Here is a 25,088-nt window from a genome sequence, read left to right as displayed (position 1 = left end):
TGCCAACACCATGCTTAACAGTGGGTATGGTGTTGAAAGAATTGTAATTTGAAAATGGGATTGAGACAACTCCTTGGATTTTAGTCCACTTACTATAAGTCTTTAGTTTAAACATTCATCTTTGGTTTCCTATTTTAAAATTTTAATGATTCTTACAATCCTAACTTATTGATCTTAAATGCTAAAGTATTGGCTAATCCAAAAATTGAACTAAATATATTTTCATTACTGCTTTTTCTGTACCATTGCAGTTTCACGTTATGACCACAAGAGGTCAGGAAAAATGCTGAAAAATCACCTGTAAAGGTCAAACTCTTCAGCTTTCTATGCCCCCATTATAGAAAGCTGAGTTCATCGTTATTCTAAATCTCATGTCAAAATTCTCAGTTTTGAGAAGCAACAAAATAGTCAATGATCTTAAACCAACATCCATTTATTAATCAGACAAAAACAGACATTCAACATAAGTTTATATAAAGTGCCAAGAAATAAATTTTGATAAAACACCATAAAAAACTAGAATTTTAGACCACAAAAAGAAATTAAATGACAAAAAACGTTTTACAAAGTAGATTCTGCTCTAAATGTTTGCTCAGTGTTTTTGATTCAGGAGAAAGAAAAAAAGGCATCTCATCAGTAGTTTCTTTCAAAAAGCAAGTCACACACCGTCCAAAGTGTGTCAACTGCTCGATGCGCCACCTTCTGGCCTCTGATACATTCTGCAGCCACTCAATTGTGGGTAAGAGAAGGAATGGAGGATTTCTGTTGAAAGGCACAAGGCAAGAAGGGGTCTGCAGTAAGAGGATCTGGTGTTCAGAACATCCAGAAAGTATTCACAGCCAACTTTCCACATTATGTTGCAGCCTTGATCCAGAGTAAAGAAAAAGGCACCATCTGGTTGATATTACCCCATATTGTGAAGCACAGTGGTGGCAGGTTCATGCTGTGGGGAGGTTTTTCCTGTAACAGCAACTGGGCAAACAGACAAGTTAGAGTTGAAGCCAAATATGAAAAATGGTTAATTTTGCAATTAGGTTGAGACAGAATGTGGAGAAACTGAAGCATCGATTACTTTAGGTGGCCTGACATCCAGTCGTTTTCACAAGCTGAAAATGGAATCTCAAGAAAAAAATAAAATTCAAGCATAATTTCTAGTCATTTTTTCAACTTTGGTAACCTGCTAAGGAAAGACAGAAGTTTATGTACAACTTGTCTTAAGCCAACTATATTCATGAGTTGGGTCTAAAAAGTTTAATGTAGTATGTTGAACACAATTTCCCTCTAAAACCCATTTATGATTTAAATGTAAACATTGTGCAAGTTTGAGTTTATTAATGTAAATCCGATCTCTAAAGAGACCACAGATAAAAAAAATTAAAGACTATTAAATAAACATTAAAAAGAATAATCAAAACAAAATTACAAACATGATCAGATTAGAGATATCAATGTAAAGTCTGAGCTCCAACAAGTGCTGCTGGTTTCATGAAGCCTTTAGATGGCGCCATTTCAGGCTCTCTGCTTCCTCCTAGTGGTCAATTCAAAGTACGGCTTGTCACTCCTGGCCTTGCTCTGTGGGATCTTCTCTGCAGCTTTCACTGGGTTTCTCTGAGAGGTTGTGGTTTGAGTCGTCGTTGCTTCAGGTTTCAGGGTCGTCTTTGTGCTGGGGTTCCCCAGAGCTGCTGGTTTTTTCACAGTCCTCTGTGCTGTGGGGGGGGGCTTCTGATTACCTTTAGAGGAAGAGGAGGCAATACCTGGGACCGGCCCAGGGATGGCAGAGGCCACCTTGATTTTAACCTTTGACATGGAGCAGATAGAAGTTACTGTTGCTGGGGGCACAGCTTTGGAGCAAGGGGTCGGGGCCCGGGAGGAGCCAGCCTGGGAGCAGGGGGTCGGGGCCGGGGAGGAGCCAGCCTGTGAGCAGGGGGTCGGGGCACGGGAGGAGCCAGCCTGGGAGCAGGGGGTCGGGGACTGCTGGGGTACCGTTTTTCGTACCGGCACAGTCCTTGTGGCCACCCTCGCCTTCCTGATCGTCTCCAGACGGAGGCGTGACGCTGGAGAGCCAGGGCGCCTCTGTGCAAGGCGGGAGCGCTGGCTGGCGCTCGAGGAAGGCTTAACGTCTTTGGGGGCAGATACGGTGGTGGGGCGGGACATGTGCACAGCAGTGGGGGAGGTACATGGGCTGGAAGGTTTGGGGCATTTGGAGGAAGGCTCGGGGCAGACCGGGCTCCTGGGGTGGGCGGTAGGACCATGTGGCCGGGGCTTTAGCTTAGAGGCAGATTTTGGTTCCACAGGGGAAGCTGATGGAGTCAGGGCTCTGCGGTGACTGCCCGGGCTGGGGGCCTGCCTGTAGGAGCTGCTCAGAGGTGAGGAGGGCAGAGAAGAGGAGCCTTTGGTAGGGACAGGCAGGGGGAGCTGGGTGGGCTTCCTGGGAGAGGACAGCACTGTCTGGAGGTTCTTCTTCGGTACCACAGCAGAACCTTTCCTTGCCAGGATGGGTGTGCAGGCAGGGGAGGGAGTGTATGACCGGCAGCTCTGTCCTACAGGGGGTGGAGATGCTGATGAAGAGCAGGACGAAGAGGAGGAGGAGATGAGGCCATTAACTGCAGCAAGAGGGTCCATACGAGGGGGATTGGGTGGAGCGTTGTTGGCACGGTGACCCCCCAAACCAGGTGGGCCCTTCTGGAAGGCCAGGATCTTCTGCTCCAGTGTGGTGAACTGCAGCACCCGCAGAGGGTCATACTTTGTCAGGAAGCCCCTCAGGGTGTCCCAGCCCCCACCGACTCGCACCATCACGTGTTTGCCGTGCAGCATCTGAGGGAACAAACATTCACACATCATCCCAAAGTTCACACCATGAGCTTTCAGGCAAGCAGTGACCGTTTCGCTTCAGCTCCTGCAATAGCAAATGCAGATTAACCCGTCTGCACTGAGGCGTTGTGCCCTGAATAGCAGTGGAGTTGTGATGTAATCACCATCCACTGCTATTGGCTAATGAGCTTACATGTGTCCAGCCACGCCAATGAACTTGGCACCGCTGCAGCTGCCAGGATGTAACAGCTAGCAGCTAATCTCTGATACAACAACACAAACACTCAGAGCCGAGTTCAAACTGACCGGGACAGAGAGACGGAGATACTCACTCTGATGAAGATGGTCTTGTCGCCCAGTCTGTAGCGTCCCTCTGACAGGTACTCTATGGACACCTTGTTGGAGCAGTTACAGGGTGGGTCATCCATGCCGAGCTCCTGCAGGGGCAAACCAGCAGAATCATTCATCATCTCTGATATACACAGAAACGGTTTAATGAAGGTTTTAAACTGCTGATGCTTGAAGAATGCTAGAGTCAATAAGGAAGATGGATCTTCAAGTGTCAGAACGAATCTTAGGACATAGCTGTGCTTCCACCAACCATAAGACTGTGCTATGACATTTGAGGTGTTTTTTTTTTTTTTTTAAGAGCCCCAAAATTGGTTTATTTCACAAAACTGCCATGGAAACACCTTTTTCACATCACATAAGTCACATGATCAACAACCGGATGATGCCACTGGAGCAAACCACAAAGACAGGAAGTATTTGGAGGATCACGGTGCAGCACACTTTTCACTGACTCAAGTGAACAAACTTTTATCTGTGATTTTTAATTTACCAGAAACACCACAATTGTGAAATTATTGGTATTCCGACATTAGCGGAACATTTGACATAAAAACACAGCTAATGCGAATAATGTCTACCATTCCCCTCATTGTATCCCATAATGTCAGCACGGTTTGTTAAAAAATTGATTAAAAAAATAAGTGTGGATCTCTGCAGCTCCTCCAGTTCCATCAGGCCTTTCAGCTCCTATGAATAATCCTCCTCTTGATTGACCAATCAGTTTAGGCCATTTGTTGGGTCTTAATCGCTTTAGTACAGGAAATGCATTACAGTTTGAAATTGAAACCTGACAAAATGTGCAAAAGTTAATAGGAAATAAATACCTTTGGGAGAAAAAAGAAAAAAACCTTTTAAAGTCTGAACAGCTCAGTTTAAAGCCAGATGCATTTGGAAATATGATTAATCCAACTGTGTCCGTTTTTAATCCAAGCCATTTCCCGCTTCACTGACTCCGGTTATTTTTAGAGCTGTCGTCTCCTCTGGGAGGAAAACAATCAACTCGACTGTTGCTGCTGCGCTCTCATCCACTCAACCAGACTAAATACGTAAACCCATCCAACCGGCTCCACAGCCCCCCCTTCAGGAGCGCTTCAACATCTGCGCCCGCATGTGTGCGATGACGTGGCTCTGCACATGTGACCGAGTCAGAGCGCCGGCGGGGCGTCACGTGGGTCAGCCGCTGTCGTCGGGGGAAACGGGGCCTGATCTCACCTCTGGCTGGTAGAGCGCCCCGTGCTGGCAGCACACGCTGAAGGTTTTCACTGCGGCGGGAGGTTCCTCCGTCATCAGCAGCGTCTCCTCCAGCTCAATCTCCTTCTCCAGCTTCACCAACACGGGCGGCTCCACCCCGTATCTGGGACAGGCGGAGACGAGTCAGGACTAGGTGGCGCCGAAGACAGACTCAAAGGCTCTACGTTCAGAGGGGCCAACTCACCTGGAGACGATCCGGCCGACCTCCAGCAGACACAGACACACCTGCCGAGGATCCTTGTGCAGAACTAGAGCAGAGAAAACACCCGTTGGCAAGAGGCAGGAGACAAACATTCAGGATTTAAAAAAAAACATGATAAAAATTATTTTTTAAAAATTCAAAATCAGATCAGGGCTTTCTCCAGTGTTTTATAAGCCTGGCTGTCAGGCTTTACTCCCCCACCTGCATCATTTGTCTTTTTTTTTCTTTTCTAAATATACAGTGACATTAGCTGCATCTCCATTGACCATATCAATACATAATTTGATTTATGTCAAATTCACTTAATGGAAACGCACCAATTTTGAAAAACTCATTTTTCAACAAAACATTTTTTGGTCATATCAAAATTACTTTTGCAAAGCTGCAATGGAAATACTTTTTTCCACCCATCGTACGAGTCACATGGTCAGCAGCCAGATGTTGCCAGTGGCGCAAACCACAAACAAGAAGACAGGAAGTAGCTGCAGGATGATTGTGCAGCGTGTTTAACTTATTGTGTGAACCAACTTATTCACATGTGATTTTAATTGCGTTTCTCAACTACTGGGAACACAAACTGCAAAATTGTGGGAGGGTTTTCAATATTACCAGAGTATTGGCAACGTTTGTGCACATTTGTAATGGAAACTGCTGTACACACACCTGGGGTGAAACAACTGAAGTGCAAACAGTTTAATTATATTTCTTTTATGTTTGCCATCTTTAAGACTTTAAAGCTGACAGGAAATTTGAAAATATTACTAGGCATCTATGCGTTATTGGAAGACAACAGTACCTAAAGCCCAATGATAAACATTTAACTCAAAAACACGGCGGGTCACTGGCTGGCCTTCCCAACGCCTCTACCAACAGGCCTAGCAGGTTGTCTGGTGGGAGACCCTGATTGGGAAAAAATAATTCGAGCAGCAGATGTTTGGGTTTCCTTCCAAACTGGGATTTGGAGTTTGATCAACTCAAATGAAGCGATCCCACTAGGAGGTCCAGCTTAACCGGACTCTGCTGCTCAGATCTGTAGGGCTGAAAGCTTAAAGCTCAGATCTGCTCCGTTTGATCAGCTGATGCATACCGCCTTGGTGCCGTTTTGTTCACCAGTGTCCTCAAAAAACAACAAAAAAAAAAAACTTTTGACCCGAGTGCAGATATACTTTTCAAATAAAAATGAGAAGTGTGGTATGATGGCTAACATTTTCACTTGACAAGCATTACTTCCTGTTGGTCTCGCTTATAAAAACCTACTTTAAACTTTGCGGCAAAATGAGAAAAAGTGCAAAGGGAATGAGTATTTCTGCAAAGCAGGGACCGTTTAAACAAACTGATACATGGAGCGTCGAGAAAAAGTTCTTGATTTTCACTGCAACTTCTGTTACTTTTAATGAAACTAAAAAAAAAAAAAAAAGATTTTTAATCTGTGACTAATGTTAAAGATTATAGCTTCATTTGGCCTCAAACTTGAATCTTTTCTTTACAGCTGCATTTTAATAAGTTACTCAACTTTCTTTGTAAAAGCCACAGCTAAGTTTAATAGTTCACTAAATCTGGTGGGCAGGTCATTTCAAACATCAACCTCAGAGGTCATGTCTGCAGGAATCAGGCTGAAGCCTTCTCGCCTCTCCTGACTAGACATTAAACCTGAACATTTGTCTAAAAGTCCCAAATGAAATGAGTTTAGTCGTCTGGTTGGACGTGTTCTGGTGTTTACCGAGGCCCTCCGACTCAAACAGGTAGGTGTCGTCCACGCCGACGTGCCGGCACCAGGCCAGGAAGTTGGCTGTGTTGTCCCGGGCAAAGAAGGAACCCGGGGAGGCGTCGCGCTTACAGGCCACCTTCCTGGTAGGGAAGAGCTGGACGGGAACCGGAACGTCAAACTTATGTGGAGGTGGAATGTTAAAGTAAACATTTTGATGCGTTTTCACGTCTTACCTTAGGTAGCGCTGTGGGGCAGGTCTGGGCGACCTTGGTCTGCAGGGCGCCGATCAGCTGGCAGAGCTTCACGCCGTTATCCAGCTCCTCCATGAACAGCTCGGCTCTCACCTCCTCGCCTGGAAAAACCACAGAGCGGTTAAAAGCTACAAACCAGAGGAACATCTTCCTTTCTCTGCATGTTCCTGAACAGGAGGCCACATTAAACACCGCCGCTTCCTCCTCCAAGGGGCTCAAGCGCTCCCACGCTGCCTCTGCTGTAAATCAAAGCCGGAGGGAACAATACGGCCGCACTAAGTGACAAAGATTGCTCTGTAAAAGTTGACTTCCACCCGACAAAGGGGTCAGCCTCAGGGCTGGAAACTTTATCCCACCTGTTGGGTCGCCGTTCGAAACGTCTAAAAACCTGAAATGCAGGCCATCCTGTCCACGGGAGCACCAACTCACGTTGAGCGCCGAGTACCTGCCCACATTCCTTGTGCTGGCAGCCAAACATTAGGCTGTGAAACCCTGATTCAGCAACAATAGAGTCAGTTTCGGGTTCCTCACTGCTCCATTGTGCCACATGGACAATGAGCGTCCGTATAATGACAGCAGCAGAGAAACTGAGGGATTCTGTTCCGCTCTGCGGTTTCCCCAAGAGACGCTTGGAAATTGAAGCGTCGAAATCTGATTACACACGAGAGCCGCATTGATAGTTCATCGGTACGTTCCTGGCCTCTGGGGGGGGAACTGCTGGCATGCAACACACACACAGCTACGGTTGAAGGCAGATGGAAAACTGACTGGATCAAACCTTGTTGTGTCATAACGACAAAAAAAAAAACAAATTAACCGCTGAGGAGTGTGAGGAGGAGCTGATGTGGAAGTTAAACCCACCCAACATGCCGCTGAGCCAGATGGCCAGGTCCTCCTGCATGGGGACCAGCGTGGCCTCGTGGCGGACCGCCAGCCACTGGTCATACTGGAAGACGTTGGAGAGGCCGGGGCCGTGGCGCTGAGCCAACGGGCTGCGGGGGCACCTGGGACTCAGCAGGGGGGCGTTGAACTTCTCGCTGAACCAAACCTGGAGAACAAAATAAATCAACTGAGCTGGGGGAAAAAAAACCAAAAAAAACAAACAAACATGCAACTAAAAACACCGTAAATCTAAAGAGGTCATTTTACAGACAGAAGGTTTTGGTGGAAATTAAGTTTGCGTCCGTTAGCCTCACAGCAAAGCTGGCAAATACAGGAACTTAGAAAAGTTAGCATCTGAATAGAAAAGAAACCAAAAACAGAAAAAAAAAAAAAAAAAATACCCAAAACCATTCCATTTTTCTAAATTTTTGTCATTTTATAAACAAAGGCTAACTGGTTTGGTTGGCCAATAATTTCCTTTTAGTGGTTGTTAGCCTTGTTGCACAGCTAGCAAATACAGGAACTTAAAAAGTTGGTATCAAATAGGAATAATAAAGTTAAAGTCAACCTTTTCTTGTGATCCAAATTTGTCTGTGGGAACACAAACGTCACAAAAACTGTAGATGAGGGCAGCTGAATTTTACTTCAGTGCTTCTGTTCTTTCATTAGCCATTTTTAACTCAACATTCTCAGACAGGCATCATTTTAAACAGAGTTAGTTTATGGTATTTATTTTCCTAATGCAGCATTACAAGTAAGCATTTCTTGCATTGATCATCAGGATACTACTTTTTTTTCATAAGAATTTTGATTGGTTGACAAATTCAATGACGTAAAAAAAAAAAAAAAACTTTACATTTTCACCATGGTTTGCTCAATAAGAATATCAAATTTGTAAAATGCGATTCAAAGCAGTTACTGTGTGCAGTTCAGTGATACAAGTCATCATTATGCGACTTAAATATGACTCTTGAAAAACATTCCATCATCTGTGGGGCGATGACAGCCATACAGTTACCTAAAAATGAAAATGTTTACCACAAAATGTTACTTTTTTTAAGACGAAAGCACAAATGATATTCAGTTTCCTCCTCGTGTGAGGAAACGCTAGTGGATCATAATTGGTGTGAGCTATCCATGCAGAGTGAAGCCTTCACACAGTGCTGCATGTAAGCTCTACTGAAGATCAGTGCACCAACCTGACCTAGTAACCGTGGTTACTCCGTCTTAAAGCCACAAATCCATCTTTATCCATTTATAATCAACCGTATCATAAATTTTCTGCACAGCCTCATGTTATTGTTGCTTCTAATCTGGAAGAAAAAAAAAAACATATCTAATGCTGCTGTACTTTCCCAACATGTGCTCCTTTGTGCCTGAAGCCAAAGTCTGATCATATCCATCCCTGCTGTCACACACTGCCTCACCCAGTCAGCATCCTCATCTGGTCACTCAAAGTCTGTCACACAGGGAAACCAAGTGTGTGTGTGCGGGGGGGAGGGAGGAGTTATCAGTTTTATGGCTCTGAACAAAATGTATATATATTTAAAAAAAAAAAAAATTTTAAAAGTACATTCTGCCCCCAAAAAACTCCTAAACCTTCCTTTCCTTCCCCCCTAGAAAATGTCTGAGATGCATCTTAAAATTTGAATTTAAAAAGTCAAAATTTTTTCTAGAAATAGAAAAAAAATTCTGAATTTCAAAAAGTTGACTTTTGTAACTCAAATTTCCAAAGGTTAAAAAATAAAAATTCAGAATCTTAAAATTTGAGTCTTTTTCAAACTACTTTCTGACTTCTGGAGCTCAAATGTCCTTGCTTTTTTTTTTCTAGAATAGGAGTTTTTCATGGAAATTTACTCCTTTGCTTCCCTTCCTTCCATCTACAATGGCCCCAATACAAAGTTGTAAAACTCAGACTGAGAAGCAGGGGACCTCCACATTCCCATCACTGGCTGATTTTCCAGTTTCCCGGCGGTCCGAGGGGGAAACCTAAGAATGAGCTGCAGATGTCCACTCTGACATCTCCGTACGTTACGTAACCAGCTGCTGATGGACCCCTCCCTCTTCCTGCCATGCAGCTTGTTGACATCTGCTTCAGATACGGCCTTTAATCTTGGTGTCGTTTGCATGTGATCAGGCGCTGCTGAGACGCGCAGCTCAATGGATGGTTGTGCTGCGGAACAAGGCGGCGAATTCATGGCGTGGCCCCGGCCGACAAACAGGAAACTTTCTGGGCAGAGGAACAGACGGTCCGTTCTACACCGAAGCAGCCCTGCTGCAGATTGTTCTGTTCCAGATTAATGGACTGGGAGCGACTCAGGCCTCAGTGGAGCAGAGCCGTGAGGTCGACATGATGATGACGCTAAAAAGAACTTGTTGCAACTCAGGATTACAGACAATGCTTTCACCCTAGGAAGTAAACCTTTGTTTCTACTTTTTCAAAGTTCAAGTCAAAAACATTTTTTTTTAATAATTAGATGGGCCAGACTGTTGAGATGTTTAGGAGATGTGGGGATGGGGGATCACTAATCTGCAACTTCCTACTTTCCCTGCTGTAAAAATTACAGGAAAGATGGCAAAAATCTTTTAGTCACTTTTAAAACTGAGAAAGATTGAACCATCTGTTTGAGATAAGATTTAATAGATATTTTTTAGTTTAGTTCTAGATCCATAATGGGTGAGAATTAAATTTTGAGGCTGCAAAAAAGCACTATGAATGAGATGACAAACGATGCACGTTTTGGTTTTAGCATTTCGTTGTTCAGGGTTGAGGATGGTTTGAGTGAGTGTCACATCATTTCAAAGAAAATCAAATGGAAAATCCAACCTGTGACAACTCTGCAGATATTCTCAGTGAAAGTGAGAACAGCTTAACATTGGAATCTAAATGCCCACAGAATAGAGCCGTTCTGAGTTAATCTCACTGGGTACAGGAATGTGGACTCGTAATCCAAACGCCCCAGATCCTGAAACATTCTGACCTTTAATCGCTAATTAAAGGTGGTTTAATCTTAAGTGGCTCAAGTTAAGCACATCAAAACTTTCTAAAGGGAAACCAAGCCATCAGATGGAAAAGAAAAACATGACAAAAAAAAATTCTCATAAGCTCCTCCCCCTGCTGCATGTCTATGAATCATCTGAACAGCAGCGTCAACAACAATCAGTTACATTTTTCAATGCGACACAAATGTTCCACCTCCAAACAATCTGCTTCAAAGTAGCAAATTCACAACTTTCAAGCTGGTTTCCTCCCACGACCTGCTAACTGACCTTTAAACTAAGCCTGAGCTGTTTACTTTAGTCCTTTTCACATCAAGTCCTAAAATGCTCATTACAGACGAAGGCATTCATTGTAAAGCTTTGGATTTCGTCGGGACAGATCCCTTTACATTGTATAATTATACAGGTTTTAATGTCTGGAAGTGCCGAACGGAACCCAAACTAAAGCTTCCGGTGGATTCTGCAGCAGTTCTTCCCTTTACAGATTGTATTTATACTTCCATGAATGCATTTCACGTTCAGCATGGCTGAGCAGATATCTGATCTGACTGTGCTCTACATGCGCAGTGAGGCTGCAGCATCACTGCATCCTCACAGCTCACCTTCCAGACCCAGAATAACCGAAACATTCAGCCACTTTCTATGCTCACTTCACTTTAACACCCCCCAACCCCAAAAGAAAATAAAATAAAACATTGATTAGTAAAATCAAAGCTTCCATTTCGTCCACAGAGACCGTTTGTAACATGATCTTTAGGATCCATCTGCTGCGTTTAAAACTGCAGAACATCCGCGCCGTGCTGCGGCCCTTCCCGCCACACGTTATGCCATCAGCACTTGGGAAGCATATTTTACATTCCCACAAGCCAACAGTGGTGGGAATGTGAGAGTCCTGGCTTTTCCAGAGCAGATGAGAGGAGCGCGCCGGTCGAGGAGGTGTCGAACGGGGACAAGGCTGTAACTCGATCCGCTTGTTGTTCTGGGTTTGGGAACGACTTGCGATTCATCGCTGGGAGGGGAAAGGGAAAAAGTGAGGAGCATTCCGCCCACTCCCTACAAGATGTGGAGGGGGGAAAACAACTAAAGGCTGGGAGCTTAGGAACGCCAGACAGGCACAACAGCAGCAGCATGGCATGCTGGGACACAGGTGGTTTTGAAGCAGCTGCTTAATTCGTCTTTATTACTGCGATGATCTGAACTGAAAAACCCAGATGGTTTATGACTAGATTTGTTTTTCCCTTACTAATGTGACAGTTTGTTGTCGTCAAACTGAACTTTTGAGTGAAACAAGCAGGCTCTTACCTGGATGCCAGTCTGGACAGCCATGATTGTGTTCACCAGAAGTTCACTTCTTCATTCTGTGGAGATAAAGACAAATCTTTAGGGCAGAGTTTCCCCCAGAGAACCTGCTAAGCCTGGAGGTGTTAGCAGGGCAGTCTGAAGATATCACTGGGAAATTATGAATTACTGGAAGACATTGTCAACAATGCCCAACACCTACTAAAAGGTCTTAAAGGCAAATGTAAATAAAACCATTCTAAGCCTGGTGGGCGCAAGTAGAGTCTGGTGGCCCGCCAGGCTTATAATACAGCAGCTACAAAACATGAAGAAACTTATTTAGATCAACTGCGTCCAAACTTTTCAGCTAAAACAGTCACGTTGAAATTGATTGAGGTCCACAAAATGTAGATATTTAAAAAAAATAATAATAATGTCAGGCTTTTTGCAAAAAGTTTTCCCACTTGCCTGTAAACAAAACAATACTTTAATGAAATAATGAAGTCTGATTTCTATAGAACAGGGAGCTATAAGTCATCGTACAACTGAAACGCAACATCTGCAAACAATACGCACCAATTTCCGATCATTTTCTGAGATACTTGTCTGAATTTTTTTGCGTGTATTCTCAAAGACGAATGTTCAAAAAACACCTTTTATTATTATTTAGTTCAGTGTTACGTAATGGGTGTGGCAAAATGTGACTGAATGAAAGTCACAGGGTGTTTGCAGTCCTGTTAATTAAGACAATTAATGAAAAAATACATAAAACTGTGTGTATATATATATATATATATATATAGTACTTTGTTTTGTACCTTCCACTTTCAAAAGACTTTAAATTGTAACTTTTTTGTTTTGAAAGGCAGTGAAAATTCCTCAGTAAGATTATTTTTTTGTATAAAAATAAGCTCGACTTGGAAAACCGAGTTTGTCCATGTTTTGTTTTTTTAATGAGGTCAAAGGATATAAATGAGCACACTTTGTTTAAATCAATGAATGACCAGGAAGGAAGTTGCTTATTAAAATGTTTCAACACATAGCAGGATGTATCACATCTCAAAGATGGATAAAAAAATAATTTGACTATTTGAGCAGTAAGCATTCAGTAGAAGCCCATCCCAAACTTGGAATCTGCCATATTAATCATTCAAAAGGTTATGACAGCAGAAAAATCATTTCAATTTTACAGCCTTATTATTCGTAAATGTACCGATCAGGGCAACCGGTTTGCTGTGACACTTCAGGGTAGATGCTGTTGCAGAGTGAAAAACTCAGTTACCTTCTTCTAGAATCGCAGATGTGCTTAAGTGTTCGGAATCATGTCATTAACTCTGAATAATTAGTAACTACAATGACTAAAAATGGAATAAATTAGTTTAAAACTCACAGCATCAAATGGTGCAAGGAGCATCTGTTTTTACTGAACCTTCAGACTTTTCTCAAAGGAAGTGACACAGCTGGTTTCTCCAGTTTTCCCACACAAGTCTTACCCCGACACTCAGCGGTCCCAGTGGGGAGTGTGTTTGACACAGAGGGAGTGGGTGTGGGGAAGCAATCACGAGCACACAGATCCTAATAACAGAGCTGATTTGGTCAACACAGCTGAGACAATAGTCCTGGAATACCAACCCCCTCTCCACGATCTGCTTTCACCCCAGATTTATGAATATCAGCAGCAAAAACTCTTGTGCTGCATTCAGATAACATGTTTTCTACTGAAGCAGAGTGACGGGACTAATAAAGTAAAAACTAACCTAAACAGAGAGTGCTACATCAGAAAAGAAGAGATGCAAGTAGACAGGAGAGTCTGACATCTCACTTACCGCAGAACAGAAACAACTCAAACTACTGAAGAAACCTGTCCAGCGTCCAACTCCTGTCAGCCTACTGGACACATGGTGGACTAACAGAGTCAGGTCCCTGCACCGTGTTCAGATATGTTCAGCCAGAGCAGCTCCTGCCTCCGCTTCCACGACTGGTTGGAGGGAACGCCAGCGAGGGAATGACGGGAGGGAGAGAGAGAGAAAGGGATGAGAGGAGGAGGTGCACAAGGAGAACCCTGACTAATGAAGTGGCTACGGTTCACTAAGCCCTGACCATCTATGTGCCCCCCACCAATCCTTTCACAGCAGGACCCCAACACAAAGCAGCCATTGTTTTCTTAACAACCAGTCTCATCTACGACCCAGGAACTCCCCGATCGGGATGCAATGAAACGGAAAGAGACTGGGTAGAGGAGGTGATTTACTGCCACTTCCTCTAAGACCCCCCCCACCAACAACAACACACCTCCCGGTTTGAACTCTGTCTGGACCGAGGAGTCAAACAAAGCTGCTGCAGAATGAGCAAACTTGAGGCGCAAAGGGCAAGCGCAGGTGACGTCTTACGAGTGAGTCAGGTGTTTGCTTTGCCACAGCTGCTTCAATGACCGCGGGCTTGTTTGAGATTCACTGCTCAAATAAGCCAAGCTGACTTCCAGCAGCCTTCCTTTTTCAGCCACATTAGTTGTGTTTCCATTAAACGTAGAATTGCGCCAATTGAAATAACTAAAATAAATTTGCTTAATTTTGTTTTCGATAAGACAATTTTTTGCAGTAGGATGAGGTGGTTTTTCAGCCACATTGAAAAGTATGTATTTTGCAAAACTGCAATGGAAAGACTTTCCGCCCGAGTCACGTGACCAATAGACAGATGTTACCACTGGCAAAAAAGACAACAGGAAGTAGGAGGAGGATTATGTTTTTTTTTCCTGGGCTATTCATCTAGTTCCACCAGAAATCTCAGTTCATAAAAAATTCTGAGTCTTCTGTAAAACTACAGAAAACCAGTTTCCTAAATGCTGCATATGTAAGCTCCCAAATACAAGGGGTTTGTCACTCCAATGTTTGAATAACAGCTGAAGGCGCTAGCACCATGGCTGGATGATTAAAATCTCATGTAAATGTTTACATCCGTCCCTGCCATGATTTATCGCATGAACACGCTCATTCAAGTTTGAGTTTCGTTTACATCCTTATTAACCAGAAACACAGTAATTGCACAATTCTGTTTTCGCGACATTTGCAGAAACTAGACAAAGACTTGCACACATTTGTAATGGAAACAGCTACTGATGACAACGCCAGAGAAGTCTCTGGAAACCTCCTCAGGGCTTGCAGTGGTAGAAAGACCTTTAGAGTTGCAACAGAGAAGCATCCAGAAAGCTCTGTAGGCTTTCATGAGGGGTGACCGCTCAACAACAACGGAAAAGAGGACGAATGTTTGGCAAGAACTCCAGTTGTGTGCATCTGGAGCATGAAAGGGGCCCACACATGCGGTCAAATGTCAAGAGCAGAGGAGGGTGGGAGAACTGAAGCCAAGAGAGAAGACAAAAACAAAAAATGGTTTTGTTATGCTGCAGAAGCCGAGAATGGTACCCTACACTGATTGACCTGGAGATCTACCACGCACATTCTTCAACGGTCATTTGACAAACATGTCTACACAGTGATAGCTTTATTCTAAAATTAATTTCCCTTTTGACACTCCAAAGCAGGGGTCCCCAAACTACGGCCCGCGGGCCAGATCCGGCCCGCCTCCTCATTTGGTCCGGCCCCCTGAACAATACCAGAGCGCATTCAGTGTTTTTTTTTTCATACATATGTGGATTTTTCTTCAACCACCAGGGGGGCTCTTGAGCAGATATGAAACTTAGTTTCCCTCAATGGAATATATACTAGTCAGTACCAGTCACCGTTTCGCTCACGGTTTTTTCCATTTGCATTCTGGGTAAAAATCTATCTACAAACGCGAATATGTCGTCGGCAGTAATCCAACCCCCCAAAACATGAGATCTTACAACTGATCTCCATAGTTCACAGAAAATACTTCATACATACTCAGATATCATTATATACCTTAAGGCTAAAGTGCTTTGTCCAGAGAATAAATAAGGAAGGAATGAAACGGCAATGCCTGGGTAAGAAAGAGACAAACGGTAAAGAAGGAACGTGATTAAGGGCAGGCTGGAACATTCACAAACCAGATCACACCACATTCCTAAAGAAGAAGGGTTTGCGGAGTGGACTGTGCAGACAAACCTGCCAGAGAACAACCAGAGTCAGGTTTAGTGGGAGGAAGCTGTAGTTCACTCTGGGAGTGAAATTACAGACATTTTCAGACTGAACCGTTCTAAGTTTACGGTAGAGTAAGCGGCACGAGCCCCGGTTTGCCCTGCAGCCTGAACTAAACTTAGATCCCGTCTGTGCTTTTTAGCGTTCAGTAGGGGTGAAGACATGCGTGTTCCCACTTCACACACGCATACGTCGCACTGCTCTCTAGTTGTAGCCAATAATCATTTAAGAGGATTGGGGCTATTCCAGACAGCAAAGCACATCCACGATGCTCCGTCATCAAAACACGCTGCACGTGGCACGCTCAGGGAGCCCACGGCGCTTCGCTGAAGCATGCAGGCGCTCGTGCAGAAACTCAGGAGAAGAGGGCATTACGTAATAAGTGAAGGTTCAGGCGGTGACGGACTTTTGATTTGCCGCTGAGTGACTTAAAGATAGAAAAATGAATACAAATAAAACGCAAGCCTGCACCTAAGGCTCTTCATCCCTCCAGGGATTTTTTTTATTTCATCCTAAAACACTTGAATTGTCAGTGTACCATGTTATGTGCAAGTGTGAACCTAAAGTAGGAAACAAAAATTAAAGCAAATTTCCTTAAATCACTTACCGTTTTGTTAATGATTAGGGTCAGGCTAAGGAAAAATATAAATTACAATAATAAAGTCCTGCTTTTACGAGAATAAAGTCGATATGTGAAGTCGTATCCCGATTTATGTCTGATATCACGAGAATAAAGTCGAAAGAATAAGTCGCAATAATCTGAGAATCGAGAACATTTCAAGAAGTCAAAGGCATATGAAAACAGTCGTAATAATATAAGAATGAAGTCAATATTTCGAGAATAAAGCCGTAATATGGTCATTATGAGAAATCATGAGAATAAAATAGAATACAAGTATAAAAATCATAGTACTACAAGAATAAATTCATAATATTGTGAGAACGTAAGTCGAAAGAATACGAGAAGAAAGTCGTAATGCAATGAAGTCAATATTTCGTGAAATCATACTTTGAGAAGTTGTAATACAAGCAAAAATACAGTCACAATATGTCTTGTAATACGACTTTATTCTCGTATTATTTCGATTTTGTTGTATTCATTTTTTTAAAACTCTTTAGCGTGGCCCTAATACTCAGTCGTAGTCTCTCCATCAACTTTTCAGCCATACTTCCAACGTTGGATTTAATCAGTTCATTGCAAATGCAACGATTTTCTTCTTTATTAATAACTTGAGGCAACACAAAAGCTGAGCGACCTCCCTGTTAAGTGGCAGTGGGCCAGTAAACCCCCTTTGTTGGAGTCCAGAGGGGTCCTGCTGGACCAAACTGGTCCCTAGAGAATAGCAGCTCCTCCTCTATTAGACTCCTTCCTGCTGAGCCCTTTGTGTCTGGACTTAATTACTCGATCAGAGCAGCAGTTCGTTTAGAGCCAGGCCTGCTCCTTTTCACTGCAGATGGGGCCTGGCTGCACTGTGTCCATGAGGAAACTCATTCATTCATTCAGGAAGGAAATAATGTGCCTGAACTGAACGGCTCAGCTTCAATTACACCGTAAAGTTATTTAGCCCCCAGGTGTTTATATATCTGCTTGAAGTTTTTAATAGAAATGTTAGAGGATTAAATCTACTGGACTCAACCTTCCCGTCCTTATTGGAGCGGCCTCTCCTTAGAGGTGGGACGTTATGAGTAAAGCCCATCTTAAAGGCTTGAATGAGTGGACCCCACCTGCCAATCCAATTTTGATTTGATGACACTAATCCACAGTCAGCTCCTGGATATTAAAATCTCTCAGTGCCAACTCAGGAACAACGAGGCCGACTCCAGACATGGTGGTGTGGAGTAAACCCACCAGAGTCGGCCTTGTAAACAGCATCCTGCACAAACAAGTTTGAGAATGAGTCAGCGTACAGATGATAGAATCGGTGAAAGCGTCAGACATAAAAGCTGCTGGGATTCAGACAAGGAAAAAAAAAAAAAAGTCACTTTTTTTTAGTAAAATACCAAACACGTCTAGTTCCCCCAGGAGAACAGTTATTTTTGTTTCACGTGACAGTCTGAGATTATGAACAGTGAACATCTTCCCTTTGAAACAGTTTCCAGATTACAGCTAGCTAGAGAATGTTCATAGAATTCAAGTTCTGCTTACACAAAATGGTCTCAAATCCACATTTTATAATAATGAAGAGCAGAAGTTCTTTTTGCCCTGACAAGCTGTTCAAATCTTCACTTTGAGGCCTGTAAAATGGTGAGCTCTCAACAGAACCTGACTTTCAACATTGGGTTGTCATGGACACCAGATAGCAAAACCTGACTTTTACACCAAACATTTTCCAATTCTGAAGGCATTTTCCATCTACCACAAAGTTATGGGATGTTTCAGAGTGCGACAGGTCTGGGAAGATGTCCACCATGAACCGTTTCTGCTCGGAAATACCACAGAAACAGCAAGTCGGCCATTTGCAACACTGGAACAAATGGCTTGACAACCACTACCGTTTATCTTTCCACTGGTATTACTTCAGCTGGTTGGTTCTGTTTGTCCATCTATAGAGAGCAAAGTGCATCACCTAGTGTGTTTAAAGACAAACAGGAACTCAAACATATCCTGGAAGGAAGCAGAAAGTTTGCAAATCAACACAACATTTGCCTTCAGTTAATTAAAAAAGAAAAAAAAAGAAGCCATTTTATCCCTTCATGGCAGCTTCAGGTGAAGAGAGACAATGTAAATGCTGTTCAACTGGGCCTGAGCTCTGCTAGTAATCAAATGTTCAAACAAATAGTTCCGGTGTTGCCAAGTTACCAGCTTTATTAAGGTGAACTCAAACTGCATCTAATCAAATCCTCAAAGGAGTCGTAGGCGCTCCTTTTGTAGGGAGGATTTAACCTTTACTGTAATTTGTTTTGGAAAATGAAAAACTGTAGGTCAGTGAGCAGAAACTGGAGAATATAAAAAAAAGCACCGTCACAGAATAGACTGGTGGTTAATCCTGGTTCTGGGCAACAGAGGAGCTCCTGAAAATAGCAGAAATATTTGAATTAAATGTTTGCATACAGCTATCAGGAATTGGCTCAAAGTTCCAGAGTCAAGCATTCAAATGACTCATTCACTGGAGAAACGGCACATATTGTATGTCATTTAGCCGACCTGCACACTGCCTTCAAAAAATAAAATACAATTCCAGGAGAGAAAAATGTCAATTTATAAAAAGTTGCAGCCGATTATATTTTTAATTGGCAATTGTTTGGAGACTTCATAAATTCAACAATGCTTTATCAATCCCAGAGGGAAATTACCCTTTTGGTGGTATGTGGTTTTTATTTCCCATGTACAGTTTTTCTGTTTTATTTTGGATATTTAAAATGTCTTCCAATTGCAGTGATCTGTACAAAATTAAAAGTTTTTTAGGTCTTTGAGATGGACAACTTGCATCTTGTAATATATGCTCTCATAAATATATTACTATAAAATGGTTTCAAAACAATATTGTTTATCGCAACTATTTCTGGGACAATTTGTTACCGTGGCAGCCTGCCAACTATGGCCAACGTAAACCGACGATATGCGACAGTAGCTGCGTTTCCATGACAAATGTGCTTTAATTTTTGTTAATATTCTGCTAATGTCAGAAGAAAAAAAAAAAAACACAATTTCACTTTTTCTGTTAAATATTAAACACAACTAAAATCATGTTAATAAGCTTGTCCACTCGAGACAACATGCTGCTCCATGATCCTCTACCTCATGTTGTTTTCACCATCAGCAAAATCCGGTTTCCGGTTGTTGATTGTGTGATGCAGTTTTGCAAAACAAACCAATTTTGATACAGCAAAACAAACCAAAAAAAAAAACCCCTCATCTCATCCTAGCCGCAAAACTTTTTAATTGAAAAGCAAGTTTTCTGATTTGGTGCGATTAAGCCAATTTATTTTCGAAATATCGAATTGTACAATTTAATGGTCAATGAAAACATAGCTGGTGAGATAAGTTTAACTTAACAGGCTTTGACAAATATAAATATTGTTCAGTAGCATAATTCCAGTTTAACAAGACTGGAATATAAACCCAATTTTGCTAAATCAAATCAGATTAAAGAAAAAGCCATAGATGAATATTGAAAGTGCCACTGAACAAATAGTTATGGATTTCCTGTCTTAAGAATCTGCGAGTCTTTAGATGATACGATTTGTACTCGAAGCTGAAACTGTTCACAGGAGCTACACACATCTATCAAACCCTTAAGAAGCAGCACCAGATGAGACAAAGACGACTTAATGAGTTAAACATGAACACAGGGACATATGGGCTGCAACAGTCAGCCAGCACAATGGGATGATAATGAAATCTGGGATTACCCGTCATTTATTTGGGATTTCAGCCCACAGGAGGAGAATGGTGGTGGGGATGTATTAAGGGTTAGTGTGTGTAAGTGTGTGTTGTAGCTTTGCAGAGCTTTAGGAGGTCCTACATGTGAAGCCCGATGCCAAAGATCAAGCAGATGGCGATTATGAAGATTGATGGAAATGAGGTTGCTACTCATTTATTATGACGAGGCGACCAGAAGCAGCTTTGTCTCAAACAGTGACTTACTGTACAGAATCTGATCTGGAGGAGGACCTCGCTTGGAAACATGGAGTAATTTCTGATACAAACATAAAAAGGCAAGAAAACTCCAAGTTCTTTAACCAACTAAGAATGTGTTGTTCTGACAAACTCATCAGTTTCCACACTGCTACTACAGTGAAAACCCAGGAATAATGTGCAGAGGTACCAAGATCCTCTTAAGGCTTGTTTTTTTTTTTAAACCCATCATTTCAGTTTTGATCTCCAACCAACACGTTTCTGTCCATGTTCTGTCAAAGCAGTGCGTTAAAGAGAAGACGAGACGTCTGTAGTTATGCAGGTAAAGTCAGTCAGCGCTGTGCATCCAGTCTGATAAAGCTCGTATGACCATGTTATTTGTGAACAGAAAAGCATCCAAATGCCCCAAACTCTGAGCTTTTTGTGATAATTTAAACATCGTGGTGGCCTCATTTCAACCAGCTGACTAACAGTGTGCAGAAACGGGTGGGTACAGGGCAGCGCTGCATTACTCTAATGAAATGTTTATTACATTTAAAAGTACAAATTGTGCAACACATTTTGATGTTAAAGGTGTAACTTTACAACTGACCCATTTGAAATTGGGTGGCAATTAATCATTTTAATAAATGCAATATTCTGAACATTAATCAGATAAATAAAAATGTACATTGTGCTGATTTTGTCATTGTAATGGAAAATTTGATAATGTACTCCTCACCCCTCTTGTGCTTTAGATTGTCTGATGAGATCACTGTCTGCATGATTTCATCATGATTGGTCAAGCTGCTCTCCTATAGACTTCCACAGTGTGACGCAATAGCAGAGAATGTCTGTGATCCAGGAGACAATCGGCGTGAAACTTCATCAACCCAGAACTGAGACTGTACTTCATACATTAAGTAACAACCTCCATTCCTTAACAATAGACAAATGGCCAGGCCATCAGGTTTGGGCTCCACAGAATTGTTGGTACATCAACAACAATCAGGGATTCACACCTATTGTCCAATCAAGTCTCTCTTCTCTGACCAGACTCTATAAAAGAAAGCAGGATCCACCATTTTCCACAACAGTCATTTAACCACTAAATTTTTTTTTAAATTAGAAATGCGCAAATGTTTGATTTAATTCTTAAATACGTTTTTTTTTGCCTAAAATGCAATGACATAGCATTCTTTTATCGAAATAACCATCAACTTTATTAGTAACTGTATAATAGTCAGTTAAAAAAAAAAAAAGAGTCTTTACTCAAAAAATTGCCTTTTTTGAGTACAGACTCAAAAAAGGCAATTTTGTGAAAGTGTAACACTCTGTAGCACTTTGAGATTTTTGTTAATGAAAAGTGCATTATAAATTAAATTGATCATTATTATTATTACTCAGCAGTAATGAATAAGAAAAACCCACCAAAATATACATTTTGCACTAAAGATAAAAAGCAACTGCACTGATGTTAAGTCAAGCAGAAAGGGCTGAGCTTTTCACATGTTGATGCCAGAGGCATTTCTTTAGCTACAGATGCATCATTTGCTACAAAATGGTGAAGAGTTCACTGAAGGAATGCTGTGTTGATGCAATTTAAAAACAAAATGGCCTTCCCTATCACCATTTAAAAAGATGGAATCGATTTCTTTATTTTGATGTTTTAATACAATTGTTATTCTGGATAAGATAAGTTTAAATGAAAAATATACAGAATGTGCCTTTTTTTTATCCCATTGACCGTCAGAAATAATCTATAGAATACTTTATTAATCATTAGTTGCAGGCCTTTTGACAAGTTCAGAAGAATGAACAAACCTGTTCCATGTAGACACAAACGGGCCACCAAAAACAGGATTTCTGTACAGAAGGAATAATAATCCGTTTGGATGGACAAATGAGGGACAGACGTCTGGGTGGTTCAATGACAGATTAGTAAGTGAACATCAGAACAAACTTTCAGACGAGTCTCGTAGGTTAGTGTCCTGCAACATCTAGATGTGTCCCAGCAGAACATAATGACCAAATTCACATTCAATATGTGACACTAACCAGGAAGGCTGAGACTCTAGATTATAATGCATGTCTAGTATTTCCCTGAAGACAATCTCTTTGAAGGAAGCACCTGTCGATCCTTACTTCATCCTCTTTCCTCCAACAGGAAACGAGGATTGTCACACAACAGTACTTCATCCATTTAAAACAGCCCAACTTCATTGTTCTGGAGCCATAAGTGCAGCCGCAGGAAGAAACATACCAGCCACTGTGGGTTTGATCCAAAAAAAAAAACATCTTCCATGATTACAATTCCAGACTGCACATTATCATAGAACAGCTCAGCAGAGACTGGCAACAGATTAAACATGCACTAGTAAACTACTGATCCGCTTACCCATTTATTTTTTGCCAGGGATAAATATGTACACGCTTCAGACAGCGGCTCAGACTCAACAGAAGCAAGTAAAGACGTGTCAGAACCAAACAGCGAGGCTGCCGTTGGATAACGGAGACGGCAGGGAAATATGGATGGAAATTAGGTTTAAACAGTGCATTCCTTCTTTAAACGTCAGTCATTTTCAGTGTTTAGTCAGTTAGTTAGTTAGGAAGCCAAGTCGCAGATTTTTTGGAATAAAACCAGATAAACCCCTTCAAAAGCTCCAGAACTGTTCCAAACTCATCGAATGTTCCATTTTGTGTGGACACAAAGTAGCACGTTGAGACAAACGCGTCTCAATATCATGGTAAACCCAACGCAAACTTTAGCTTAGCTTTCAACTCTTCCTTAGTATTCCAGATGCTACAAGTCTCCACGAGGTTTCCTCGCGAGGAAACTTTCACACAGGCGAAAATTCCATCATCTTCCCAACCGTATCCTTTTCAATCGAAAAGAGTAAAATAAACTCACCAGCAGCACCGTGAACTAGCAGTATGTCGCTTAGAACCTCCGCGTCACAGTTGGTAGTGGATGCTCGTTTGCCTCACTGTAAGTTTTCGGTTGGAGCTTCAATTATAGAGAGTTACTCACATTCTCCCCTCTGTTGCTCCAGCTGTGTATTTAATGGATAGCGCTGTTCGAAACAGCCAATCAGAGCGCAGAGACTGACTGTGGGCGGGACCTCTGCCCTACCTGAGCGTCGTTTTAATTGGATGATAGAAACCCATTCGCATCAATGAAATCCATTCAGCTCTTGTGCTATGCCGCAAGATCAACGTGAGACAATTAAATAAATAATATAGATAATTATGCAAGTAAAAATATATAAAACAAGCCAGTTTATGTGCTCGACCCACGTTTCTTTTATACGTGACACTAATTTTATCTCGACACCTACTACGAGGTTAGTAAATAAATAAATGAATAAATGAATAAATAAATAAATAAATAAATAAATAAATAAATAAATAAATAAAACTCTTGCTAAAATCTGTCTGCTCTGTACCATAAAAGTCAGTGGGCGGAGCTAACACGGTTATCGGGGACTATGCAGTTAAATTGCTGCAGGCCAACCAACTACATGATAGGAGTTATAAGAGTTAAAACTAAGTAATAAAAAAATCAAAATGGCTGTCGCTCACATTAAAGGTCATGATAATTAAACTTTTTTATTATGTTTGTCGCATTACATCAGTCATACACACACACTATTATTCATTCTCTACTTGTGAGTGTTGCTTTTAGTCAAACTCTTTTTCCACACTGATCGCCTTGACTTCCAGCAGGACTCTTTATTGCTACAGAGGCACAAACTGTGCCATGTAAAATGAACCACTGTTCTACTTGAAGTAAACAGTGGGGAGGTTGGTTCTATTCACATCAAGCTCTTGTGTTCATGACTGTTTTGTCCTGAAGGGAAGAAGTAGGTCAGACTTGAGTTTCAGTTGCACCCTTGCTATTGTGAGTCTATGGCAACCTGAAACACGGTGGTAGTAGTGTGATGGTCTGGTTGCTGCTTTGCTACTTGAAGGCTTGGACAACTTTCACCTATATTTATCCAACAAATACCTGTTCAAAAAGATGTGATTCACATTATGTCACATAAAAACTCTTCAGAAACTACAAAGAAATCATGAATTCGGTCTGAAAAACACCAAGGAAGTGTTGGATTAGATTAAAAGAGACAAAGAAAATACTTTATTAGTCAAAGTCAATGAACTGATGTAGAGACTGATGGCTGAAGACAGGAAGGATCTCCTGTAGCAGTTTGTATTACAGCGAATCTGAACAAGCTTGTGACTGAAGACAGGTTGTCGTTGGTCTCACAAAGAAGATACTAAGGTTTAATTTACTTGATGTCATGTTCTTTGTATGTTTTTAAACATGCACAGTGATATTTGCTTCAGTGTTATATAGAAACTTTCTTTTATTTATTTATCGTTTTGGATAAGTAAATGCTGATGAATGTGATGGGACAACTTTTTTATATAGGAAAATCTGGTATAACATGTTTCACTTCTGTAGCTTGAAGGGGGGGGAGTGGTTAAAAACAAAAAATCTAATATGAAATATGGAATAATATGGAACAGTGTCATAAAATTATTCATTCTGTTATATGAAAAGGATGATAATGTTGGAAAATGTATTATTTCCTAACAGTGAACAGTATGTAAATGGGAAATTAAATGTTCTCAATAAATGTGAAAATTGAAACAAAAGTGCCATCTACTGGACTCAATG

General features: G+C 41.7%; 1 protein-coding gene across 4 annotated transcripts; it reads right to left on the bottom strand.

The window, feature by feature from the left end:
- Positions 1–417: 417 nt before the first annotated feature.
- Positions 418–23,457, bottom strand: gas2l3 (growth arrest-specific 2 like 3). 4 transcript variants are annotated; one of them, XM_015030550.1, is made up of 10 exons: positions 23,319–23,457; positions 11,759–11,814; positions 7,436–7,622; positions 6,557–6,675; positions 6,336–6,477; positions 4,598–4,661; positions 4,375–4,516; positions 3,144–3,248; positions 1,915–2,814; positions 418–1,878 (listed from the first exon to the last, which is right to left on the bottom strand). In XM_015030550.1, the coding sequence occupies exons 2-10, from the start codon at positions 11,780–11,782 to the stop codon at positions 1,510–1,512; spliced, it is 2,052 nt and encodes a 683-aa protein (XP_014886036.1). In that variant the 5' UTR covers positions 11,783–11,814; positions 23,319–23,457; the 3' UTR covers positions 418–1,509. The 4 variants fall into 4 exon arrangements, with proteins under 4 accessions (XP_014886036.1, XP_014886032.1, XP_014886033.1 ...); XM_015030546.1 differs by having other exon boundaries at positions 418–2,814; XM_015030547.1 differs by lacking the exon at positions 23,319–23,457 and adding an exon at positions 13,561–13,752 and having other exon boundaries at positions 418–2,814.
- Positions 23,458–25,088: the final 1,631 nt, after the last annotated feature.

This window comes from Poecilia latipinna, unplaced genomic scaffold, assembly GCF_001443285.1.
Source record: "Poecilia latipinna isolate Pla-1442-1.1 unplaced genomic scaffold, P_latipinna-1.0 Scaffold186, whole genome shotgun sequence".
NCBI classification, from domain to species: Eukaryota; Metazoa; Chordata; class Actinopteri; order Cyprinodontiformes; family Poeciliidae; genus Poecilia; species Poecilia latipinna.
Note: the sequence above shows the minus strand (reverse complement) of the source record. Positions and strands in the feature narration are given on the sequence as shown.